Raw genomic sequence first — 12,416 nt, forward strand, 5'->3', positions numbered from 1 at the left:
TTTTACATTTAGAAATTAAAATGCTCAATTTAGCTTTTTAAGCTTATTTATTTCTATGTCTTTTAGACAGTTTGAGATTTTATATTTTTGGATTTTTAAGCTAATCAATGAATAACCAAACATTCGGTTAGAGCTAGAAAACTGAGAAAATACAATTTTATCTTTGTAAGTACACTCCTTAAAAAACATTTGTTCTATGGTTCATTTTACTTGTGAAGAATATATTAATTTCTATGAATTTCCCTTGATTTAATGTTTTCTGATGCTGTGTTTCAGCATTAAATGTAATTTTAACATAATTTGTTATTAGAATGTTCAGTGGAGGTGCTGCTCTATTCTTATATTCTTAGAGTGGTGTGAAGTCTATTAAAGTTTATTACCAGCCTCAGAGAATGAAACTGTTATCATGTTTCTCTTTTAAGTATTCTTGTGAATAATAACTAAAAACCAGTAAGTGGCGCTCTGTTCTGCTAATTGCCTGGGAAAACATTTGGCCTGTTGCCAGCCTAAAGCTATTTCAGTTATTAAATGCGGTGAGGTTAAGAGTCTAAGATAGAATTAAATGTATTTGCAATAAAGTTTTTCTAGATTTTGCTTATGAAAAACACATCACCAAAGTACACCCAGAAAAAGGAAGTTAATCTGTTGATCATGATTTTTGATGAAATAATATATTGTAATTTTAAAATATTAATAAAGATATTTTCTTTAATTTAGATAAAATACACCGGAAACAAAGGGAGATAATAGAACAAATTGTCAATGAATGCAGCTTCACAAAACTGGCACTTGCTCTATTTTTCCTCACAAAAGTTGTTCAGTGCCCATGGTGGAGTTTTTTTTGTTTGTTTGTTTTTTATTCTATCAATTAAAGGTTCAAAACAACAGCAAAATCCAGTCAGTGCTAGATCAGAAGGGGGTTCAGATGTTTCTCTGTACAGTTTGGTTACCAAGAAAAAGCAGAAAAATTGGTAGTGATTCTTTACAGCAACCGCCGTAGTTATGGTACACTTCTTAGAAACTATAGTTAAGGAAAGGTAGGATGTGTGCAAAAATGGATGTTGCTGCAGCATGGTTTGATATGACATCATAAGATCTGAAGAAGAAAAAATAATGCATGCAGCAGTGTGTATGTAGAAAATAGTTAACTGTTTTTGGAGAAAGGACTTGAAGTGTTTATAGGAAATTTTTGTTCAAAACATAGGGACCAACTATTCTTTCTATTTGTTTTTAACTAAAATTATTTTTATTTTATTGAGTTATAATTAACATACAATATTAGTTTCAGGTGTACAACATCATGATTCGATATTTTCACACATTATGAAATGATCACCACGATAAATCTAGTTACCAACTGTCATTGAGCAAAATTGTTAAATATTATTGACTGTATTCCCTATGTGAAAAACTAAAAAAAAAAAAACTGTATTAATGCAAAGGCTATTATAATAAAAACATGTAGACCTACCACACAAAACATGTCATTTCAAAAAGCTGCTCAAAAAGTTGGTCCTATTAAATTTTCTGATTATATATTACTATGTTCATGGTCATTATAAAAATTTCAAGTTACTATTTTTTTAGCTTTAAAAGAAAAATGAGTTTATATGACAGTGGCATTGTAATTGGTGCCTACTTTTAGTTGTAGTTTTTTTTTTTAAGTTGTGGTTTTAATACATATCTATGAATTGAGAAAACTGAAATATTTTTTAATTCAGCATTTAGGTTTATTATTTTAGCAGAATATTTCCCTCTAAGTTCTCTTATGAGGACTACTGCTTTTAAGTGAAAGGTTTAGCAAGTTTTTAATGTTAATTTCTTTCTTAAATTGCTAGGAAAATGTTGTAAATAGTCAATCCAACAAACTTTCAGTGTTATTTTCACTGTTATCCAGATAAAGTTTAGTGACGATCACTTTGAACTTTAGGAGTAAGACCTGTGTTCAGAGTGAATCACTGTCTTCTTACGTACTGGATCTACTCACTCATGTAGAGAGAGCGTCAGCTCCACTGGAATTCAAAAAGCTCCCCAAAGGGAGAAGTTTGCCTCTTTTGTTCACAGTGTTTTGTTCTGGTGCCTAGAACAAAACCTGAGGGTAGGCATACAAATCTGTCTCTTCAGTGAATAGGAATTGAAACCAGATGTTATGTGATAACCCGGAAAGACAGAGTTAGTGCCTTAAAGATGTTTCTTTAAAAGTCAAATTGGAATAGTAAGGCTTTCTGGACCAACAGATAGCATTTGATAGAATCAGCATAGTTTTCATTCCCAAGCATTAGTGATTATCGCTTTCCACATTTAACACCGTTTTACTTACTTATTCCATATTCAAGTATAAGGATTTGCACAAATTGTTATATTTGTGTTAAAGCATGTATTTCACAAGTTCCAGGTATGGTATATAATTCTTCAGACTTGGATCCAAGTCTTGGCCGCATAGATTACCGTGTGTGGGATCTTTGACTCACTCACTCAATTTCTTTAAGTAAGATTAAGTGAGATGATGGCATTTAAAAATCCTAATTCGGTAATTGTATAGTTTACATAAAATCAGTTAGAATAAACAAGGTGGGTTTTTTTTTTTGTAATAAAAACTGGAGATCAGTTTATTGGCTATTGTCATTTTTAACCATAGATCTAATTTATTTCTGGCTTTAATTTTGTTTGAATAGTATTAAGAAAGTTTTGATTCATTTAGCTAATAAGTTGCAAGTGATAATGATCTGATCTAGAGGCTTGGCATTAGAGTAGTGGGAAATCTTTCTTTCAGTACCTTTATTATTGTAAATATGAAGGCAAAAAGTATGTATTACCATAGCCAGGACTGTTATATATTTACTGTTATTATACAGTGGTTTATTATCTGATCAGAGCTGTACACATCTTTGTGTTAGTAGCTACTGTCGTTATCCTCATTCCGTGCATGAGGAAACACATCCTTTGGAAATACAGGCAGGCCTGCTGTTGCAGAGTTCTGATATGCATGAACGTCTGTTACCACAGTTTAGTTAAATAACACCTGTTGCCGAACAACATGGTTCAGAGTTCACTTACCATGGTGTATTAACTGTGAGTAGTTGCATAAAGCACAAACTTGGCTGCTGTCTCCTCAGTCCACAAATCACTGTATTTATGAGTGTCATGATCGATGACCATTCACGTCACTTTCAGATTCTGTCAGTGATTGATCACTGTGCATCCATCAGTTATGCACATAACAGCAAAGCATGGAGTTGTGTTGCTTCCTTGGCTCCCAGAGATACATGTTATTTTATAAAAATAGATAATTCAAAGAGGGCCTTGGCCAACAAAGATAAAAGTCTAACAAAGAAATGAAAAGTAATACTGCGGGAAATAAATCCAAGTCCTTTGTAAGTAGAATTACAGAAGGAATTGCTGACCTTGGGAATGTTGACACGGCTGCCATTTGAGAGACTCTAGATCTGCATTGCAGGTCCTCAGTGAAGGTGAACTTGCTGATGTAAATGAGGAAACTGGCTGTGATGAAAGAACGAAGATGTCCCAGAGAAAGCGAGACTAGCAAAATATTTTGTATTAAGGAAAGTCTTGGAGACATTTCCTAACGTTGAAAGTGCAAAGGATAAAACGTTGGAAGTTGATCTGTACTCTTTTTTAAAAATTTATTTATTTTTGGCTGTGTTGGGTCTTCATTGCTGCACGTGAGCTTTCTCTAGTTGCAGCGGGCAGGGGCTACTCTTCGTTGTGGTGCACAGGCTTCTCATTGCGGTGGCTTCTCTGGTTACGGAGCACAGGCTCTAGGCGCGTGGCCTTCAGTAGGTGCAGCACACGGGCTCACTAGTTGTGGCTCACGGGCTCTAGAGCGCAGGGTCAGTAGTTGTGGTGCACGGGCTTAGATGTTCTGCAGCGTGTGGAATCTTCCTGGACCAGGGATCGAACCCTTGTCCCCTGCATTGGCAGGCGGATTCTTAACTACTGCGCCACCAGGGAAGCCCTGGAAGTTGGTCTGTACTTAAAAAGGAATATGCCAATTTGCCAAGCTATAGAAAAGACGCTAGCTGTGAAACATCAGTTACGTCATGACAGTTTGGAGCTAGCATCTTTTTGAACTAAAGATGGGAAGATACTAAATCATGTTTGTATACTGATAGGAATGATCCATTGGAGAGAGCGCAACTGATGCTGCAAGAGAGTGAGGAAAGGGACAATTGCAGGAGCAATGTATTTGAGCTGCTGGGAGGAGTTTGAGGTCAAAGTCCCCAAGACTTCTGTCACCTCTGAGTCTAGCCAACTGCAGAGTTACAGGGAACAGTCCCCAAGATTGGCTTCATATCTGATACCAGTTTCAAGTCTAGCGTTCCCAAAACTACTCTCAAGTTCAGTGATTTGCTGGAAAGACTCACAGAACTCACCAGAAGTTGTTATACTTAGAGTTACGATTTATTACAGTGAAAGGATACAGATTAACATCAGCCAAGGGAAAAATCCAGAAGACGTATGAATGCAGAGTTTCTTTCCTCATGCAGTCAGGATGCTTTGCTCTCCTGGTCCAGTGTGTGACAGTACACACGGAGTATTGCTAACCAGGGGAATTCACCCGAACCTCCATCAATGTTCAGAGTTTATATTGGGGCTCCATTATGTAGATTTGATTGATTGATTGATTGCCCACGGTGTCTATCTCAGTCTCCAGTCTCTGGTCCTTCTGGGCATGCTCCAAAGCTCCCGCCAACCAGGTTCAGGAGCTTTAGGAATCCTCAGTTTAGTAAATTTAGTAAATCTTCAATATAAAAAACACTGTGATATTATACTGAATTTCAAGTAAAACATAGAATATCTACAAATGAAAGAATTATTTCAAATATTTTCTTTCATAGAAATATGTGTATCTCCATAGTGGTTTGAATGAGTGAGAATTGTGCATACACTCATCTTTCTTCACTGTTAAAATTGGTAAATCAACATTGGTAATATTGCAAGTTTCTTTTTGTTACAGTTTAGGTATACACAACCATTACATTGTAGTTCAGACTAGATGCTTTGTTTAAACATTTGATCATTATTCCTATATTGGATGGGTTTTTCAAGATTGTAATCTTTCCCCCACTGATGACATTTTTCTGGTTATAAAATATTTGATATGAAAAATTTGGAAAAGAAGGAAAAGCATAGAGCATAAAATAAAATCACCTATATAATCTTGCACTATAAGTTTTAAATTACTCCACAGACAGGGTACAGTCCACTTATGGATAGTAAGTAAGCTGTACTTAGGCTCTTGGTAGCAACAGTTTGAGTACCTGTAATTACATAATTATTTGTAAATATCTGTTTAATTATTTTTCCCTAGACTCTTTAAGTTCTATGAATTCAGGAACTGTGTCATGTTTTGTTCACTATTTTATCCTATTTGTTAACTGATAGATTAGCTAGATTTCCTGCTGCTGTAACAAATTAGAAATCTAGCATCCTTGTCTGTTGTATTGTCATCCATTGGCTGTCATTCCATGAATGAACCAAAGAAGGAGCCTGTCAGGTACAGTCAGAGAAAACAGATGAGTGTCAGTTATACCAAAACCTTTCAGGTTTGGGAGACAGAATCCAGATGAATTTCTATTCAACAGATTATAAACTTAGTTTCATTATGACTCATTTTAAAATATTTTTTATTTTAAAATAATTATAGGTTTACAGGAAGTTGCAGAGGTAATATAGAGAGATCCTGTGTATCCTCCTTGCAATCATCTTTAAGCCTTGGCAACCACTGTTGCTCTTCTCTCCATTGCTATTATTTTGTCATTTTCAGAATACTACATAAATGGTATCATGCAGTGTGCAGCCTTTTGAGGTTGGCTGTTTTTTACTCAGCATGATTAATATTTATTCAACTTGTTGCATGTATCAGTTCATTCCTTTTTGTTGCTGAGTAGTATTCCATGTTATGGCTGTACCACAGTTAGTTTAACCATTCATCTACTGAGGGACATTTCAGTTTCCAGTTTTTGGCTTTTACAAATAAAGATGCTCTGAACAGTCGTGTACATAATAATGTTTTTGTTTGGACATTGGTTTTCATTTTCTGGGATAAATAACCAGGAGTGCTATTGCTAGGTCATATGATAAGTTATGTATTCGGTTTTTTTAGAAACTGCCAAAGTGATCACCAAAGTAACTACCATTTTACCATCCCACCAGCAATGTGTGAGAGATCTGCTTTTGCCAAGTCCTTGTCAGCATTTGGTATTGTCAGTTTTTTTCTTTTTTATCTTAGCTGTTCTAAAAATGTGTAGTAGACTACATCTCATTGTGGTCCTAATTTGCATCTCCTCAGTGGCTACTGATACTGAACATCTTTTCATGTGCTTATTTGCCATCTCTATATCCTCTTCAGTGAAATGTCTCTTCATGTCTTTTGCCCGTTTTCTAGTTGAATTATTTTTTAACTGTCTATCTGTCCATCCATCTACTCATCCATTAATAGCATCTTTTTCAAAATGCATTTCAGGGTAACTTGCAGATATTAGTACACTTTACCCATGAATACTTTAGTCTGCGTTATCATTAGAGCTCAACGTTTAAAATTTTTTCTTTTTTCTTTTAATAGTTTTTTCTTTAGGTAATATTTACATGCAATGAAGTGCACCGATCTTAAGTGTATCATTCACTGGGTTTTGACGTATTTGTAACATTTACTCCTTGGGATTCATTTTATAGCTAACATCCTAGGTGCCCTTATGGGATGCAGTTCTAATCCAGTTTAACCATTTTGCATGAACTATAATCTGGCTGCTTTTATGGTAAAAGGGGACAATTGGTTACTTTGTTTCCATTACACCTCTGTCTCAAATGTGTGATCCTAAGACTACCGGGATCAGAATCATCTGGGGTAGTTGTTAAAACAAGATTTGTCTGCTCCACCCCATACCTGTTAAGTCAGAATCTCTAGGGGTAAATTTTAGAAATTAACATTTTACAAACATTCCAAGTTCATACTTATTTACAGTCCATTCCCTCAGAAGTTTTTTCTAGGCAGGATCATTTCTTCTGTACCTGATGGTTCATAACTTTTCAGCTTTCATGCTAAGTGACACAAAGCTATATGTTCTAATATAGCCCATCTCCATGGCTTTCTACTTGGACAAGATAGGACCTTACTTTCACAACAGATTGTCACTTGTGTCCCATAAATCTAGAGCTTTTGGAATGCCTTTCATTCTACAATAGATGTTTAACAGTGACTTTGTTTTTGAATTAATATTGTATAGTATAGTTGAAACTATTAAGAGAAGTTGGCTAAGAAATTGCCTAGCTTTTTACTTTGCTGGATTTATTAAGCCACAACACATCCCTTTTCTAAGTTTCAATCACCAGAAAACTGAATACATAATCTAATTCTCAGACTAGTTTGTAGAGATGCCTGTGATTTAGAATTATGCCCTTGAGAATCCAGGACTTCTTAACTCAGCACTATTGACATTTTGAGCTGCATAATTCTTTGTTGTCGGGACCTGTCCTGTGCATCATGAGATATTTAGCAGTATTTCTTTCCTGTACCCACTAGGTGACAGTAGCAACCCCCCACACCAGTTGCGATGACCAAAATTGGCTCCAAACTTTACTGAACGTCCCCTGGGGACAAAATCACCCACAGTTGAAAATCGCAGCCTTAAGAAATAATTACTGTAAGGAAGTACATGTAAGGATGGTCTGTGCTACTGAAGAAACTAACAATAACAAAAATTATTGATACTATTATGTTTCAGTACTTTTTAATACTTTCATGAGATTTCTCTAAAAACTTCATGTTACGAAAAGTTTGTATCTCTTAATGAACTGTTCTTTTTACTAGATAAAATCTATCATGGTTCTATTTCTTCATTGGTTTCTAGGAAATTCAGCTAAGTTTGTACTAGTTAACAGTGACTTTACTAAGCTGCGGGGATTTTCTTAGTTATTTGGCTCATGTTCTTTTATCCTTGGTGTTAAATCTAAATGTCTTATTATGAACTGCTTAAAACTCTTGATGAGAACAGATGTACGTTTTTGGTAAGTAAAGAATCCTATTTGCTTTAAGTGGCTATTTAATAGGTGAGTGAGCTAATTGAACTTACTCGAATACAGGGATTTTTTTTTTTTGCAAATAAACCATTAGTAATACATTCAAATGAGAGCTGTAAGTGGTTTAGTTTGAGACTGAATGGTTAAGGAACAAGTAGTAAAATGTGAGCAGCAGATGATGAAATACGAACAAGAAAATAGGCTTGGAGTAGGTATTATCTACGTGGTTTCGTGGTCACTATAACAGAGTTAATAGATGAAGTGAAGAAACTTTTGTATTCTAGGATTTTATTATTAGAGTGATGATGTTACATAGAACTTTTCCTGGAGATATTACACGGGAGAAGTATGATTTGACTTCGAAGAAGAGGTACACATAATGGTTAAGAGCATGGCTTTAGAGTTCTCACCACCATTTCCTAGCTATGCAACTTTAGGTAAGGTTCTTAATGCTTGTATGCCTTAAGTTTTCTTATTTGTAAAGTGAAGTTAATAACAATACTACATGTTTCGTAGGGTTTGAGGAGGATAAATAACAGACATAAAGCTCTTAGCTTGGGCTTCCCTGGTGGCACAGTGGTTAAGAATCCTCCTGCCAGGGCTTCCCTGGTGGCGCAGTGGTTGAGAGTCCGCCTGCCGATGTAGGGGACACGGGTTCGTGCCCCGGTCTGGGAAGATCCCACATGCCGCGGAGCGGCTGGGCCCGTGAGCCATGGCCGCTGAGCCTGCGCGTCCGGAGCCTGTGCCCCTCAATGGGAGAGGCCACAACAGTGAGAGGCCCGCGTACCACAAAAAAAAAAAAAAAAAAAAAAGAATCCTCCTGCCAATGCAGGGGACACGGGTTCGAGCCCTGGTCCGGGAAGATCCCACATGCTGCGGAGCAACTAAGCCCGTGTGCCACAACTACTGAAGCCTGTGCACCTAGAGCCCGTGCTCCGCAACAAGAAAAAAAGAAAGCTCTTAGTTTAATGCCTGGCCCGTAATAAGTGCTCATTAACTGTTAGCTGTCATTTTTAACCTTCACTTAAAATAATTCATAGATTAATGGTATGATTTACAGAGTTTTAGTGTATTGGTTTGCATCTCAAGATATGATTATATATGCATGTATGTATATATTTATATGTATATAGAATTTTAGAAATTATATAGTTCTAAATTCTTCACAGATTATTTAAAGCTTATTTTTTAAAATTAATTTTACCTTATTTTTGTCTGCATTGGGTGTCCGTTGCTGTGCAAAGCTTACTGTTATCTTTATAGTTGAGTCTTAAAAATATTCTTCTTTTTGAACAAGTAACTTGAGACAAAACTAAGTATTAACTGTCTCATTGGAGCAAAGAATTCCAGTAATGTAAAATACGGTGATTTGGGAATATTTTACATGTGTTTAAGATATAGGACATTGTTTCCATAGAATATCTGTTAGGGTGTGAAGCTCAAAATGGAAAGAAATAATGGGGTGATGTACATTTGTTACATGTCCTTTTAAAACACTTCTACAAAAGCATATTATAGATAACTAAGACATTAGTAGGATCTTTGTATCACACTTTTAGTTCATCTTAGCATCAGAATGATTTATGTAAAAGATAAAGCATAACCTTTAAGCATACGGTAATGTGTGAGGTCACTGTTTGTAGAAAATGATTTTAATAGACTTATTTTATAATCTTCACTCTGTAGCACAAATTTTTAGAACTTATTTTGGGGGTAACCTTTTGAGATTTAGCTCTCTTATTTCCATTAGTATCTCAAGAGGTAACATACATTTATTTGCCAGTGTAGCATATTTCATTATCATAAGAAAAATAATATGCTTCCTAAACAATCAGAATTGAAGTCGTAATTTTTTTAATGGATAAGGCTTCAAGGGAAAAGATGAAAAGTACCATGTTTTAGCAGTGCTCTCCTCCTTCATTCTCTGCCATTTTAGGCTTGATCCTGAATGATGTCAGGGATCCTTAGAGGGAGAGAAGTGACAGAGAATAAAAGAAGGGTGGTAATCGAGCTCTTTGGGATTGGAAGTGCCGACAGTCCCCAAAGATAAAGCACAAGTGGCGTGGTCTTTTCTATCTAGGGCTTAAACTAGAATTACTTTTCTCCTTTACAGCAGAGCTTGGAATTTTGTTATTCTATTCTTTTGGATTTTCCCCCAGCTATTGTGTTTTTGCTTTCTTTCTCCTTTATTTTTAATTTTGCTTCCAGTGCATATTATATGCTTTAATTTTATAGTTATCTTCTGTTAAGACAAGAGGTCTTTAATCAGTGATGTGATGGAGAAGAAAGAGAAGGCAAAACCTTCATTTACTAAAAATGAATTCTATAAGTGGCCAATCATGCTGCCTACTATATTATGAATGCTAGTATTCAGTACTTTATTATATACAAAATATATTTTAAAAATTGTAACCTCAGTTAAAGTAGTTCGTGTTTTGGAACTTTTTAAATTGCATAATAGCTTCAGTAGAGGAAGTGAAGAACAGTAGAATAAATGTGCTTTTGAAATCAAACTTGAGTTATGCCTGATTCCCAGTTGATATCTATTAGCTTATATGATCTTGATATTTGGATTCTTTGGCTAAAAACTTGAAAATTAGGATCCTTACCTTTGGTAGTTGTTAGTGATTTACATTAAATAAATGTGAAAGCATGTCTAGTAGTGTTAAGTGCATATTCTGTGTCAAGTTCTCTTCCCCTCCACTCTCCATTGAGCCACCTTATCCCTACTATTAAGTTTATTGTTGAAAAAAAAAGTCCCCGAGTAACCTTTGAAAGGTTTATATTTATGACAAAATTAGAAGGAAAAAGGAATTTGAAAAGAAGTAGAAGAACAGAAGAAGGCAAGTAGGAGAAAAAAAAGAGTTAGTTCTGATAAATTAATACTTCTTTAGATAACCAGTTCTTCAAACTGGAAAAGAGTGAGTTCTTTCTGCTCACATTGTTGCTGCTATTGTAGGTCAGCAACATATTTAAAGAGGTGGGCATGTTTTGTTTTGAATTTTTATATAAATAATGAGCTTTTGGCTCATCTGGGCAGTTTTGCCTGTAAAAGTTTTCTAGTTCTTTGTCTTTTGTACTTCTTAAATTTTCCCCAAGTCAGTAAAGTGGGGGAGTATGTAGCTATTTAGGCAGTAAATTGGGGGATGACTCATACATACCTCTCAGACAGTAATGGTTATAATGGTAAAATGATGGGCTCCCCATACCATAACTTAGCCTGGTGAATCTCTGAGGAGCTGCTTACATGTTTACATGACAACACAGAACTTTATGGCCATTGTTCATTATGTCATGTGATATATTTCTACTGTTGCCAGTGTGATATGTAGCAGTGGTAGTTGGGCTACCTCGATATTACTCACTTTGGAAACCGCATAGTTCTGATTTCTAAGTCTATGGCTTATTGTAGTTCTCTGCCTAGGTGTTTTTGATTGTGTATGTGTGTGTTAGAGCTTATTAAGAAGCACTGTATAGTCTTTTGATTTCAGGAAGACCTTTTTAGTTTATAAATCTTAAAGTTGGAGAAAGGAAAGAAGACCTTTAAATTTTTGTTTTAAAGTTGTTTATGAAATTCCACCAATATAAGGGGTATATTCATAAATGTGTTTGTAGTTTCCCTGTCTACCATTATATAATGACTGGTCATTGAAAAAGGGAAAAAAATGGATACAGTGAAATTAGATTTCTTTCCATTAGTTCGACTACTGATTTGCTGTGTGATTTTGTGGTTTACTTTGTTTTGGCATATTTTCTTATGTAGCATAAGGATTCTATCTTAGAAAGATTGCACAGATAAATACTATATAGTACATAATAAAAAAATATATACATTCAGGATGTTCATATATCATATACACTCTGTTTTTTTAGAAATTGTTACAGTATTCCTCCAGTGGAATTCAAATCAACTACCATGGATTACTTGTTTTCCCTTGTTTGCAGATTATTTTAGGCATGTGAACTGTAGTTCAAAGGTTTGTTTTTATTACTTGAAGTCAGTTTACCTTGCAATAAATTATGTAGTTTAGGGATTAAATGATAACAAAAGATATTTGTATTTCTCTTAAGATGTTAAAATTATATGCAAAAAGTTACATGCATAATGTTTTGTCTGTTTTCAGGTCCAATGATGCACCAGCAGCCTCCTTCTCAACAGTACAATATGCCGCAGGGAGGTGGGCAGCATTACCAAGGCCAGCAGCCACCTATGGGAATGATGGGTCAAGTTAACCAGGGCAATCATATGATGGCACAGAGACAGATTCCTCCCTATAGACCACCGCAACAGGGTACGATTCCATTTGGAAAATTTTTAACAGTAGTTGAAAGCCTTTAAATTTTAATGAATTTTTCATACAGGCAAAGTCAGAGCT

The 12,416-nt window shown here is 35.3% G+C and overlaps 1 protein-coding gene across 7 annotated transcripts in view; it reads left to right on the forward strand.

Annotated features, from left to right (window-relative positions):
• SS18 (SS18 subunit of BAF chromatin remodeling complex) overlaps window positions 1-12,416 on the forward strand; it is a 75,658-nt gene that overhangs the window by 41,296 nt on the left and 21,946 nt on the right. For all 7 annotated transcript variants that reach the window (XM_059039402.2, XM_059039400.2, XM_059039398.2 and 4 more), the window contains exon 6: window positions 12,165-12,332. In XM_059039402.2, the coding sequence (XP_058895385.1) occupies window positions 12,165-12,332 (168 nt within the window). The remainder of the gene's footprint in view (window positions 1-12,164; window positions 12,333-12,416) is intronic.

Source organism: Kogia breviceps, chromosome 15 (assembly GCF_026419965.1).
Source record: "Kogia breviceps isolate mKogBre1 chromosome 15, mKogBre1 haplotype 1, whole genome shotgun sequence".
NCBI lineage: Eukaryota > Metazoa > Chordata > Mammalia > Artiodactyla > Physeteridae > Kogia > Kogia breviceps.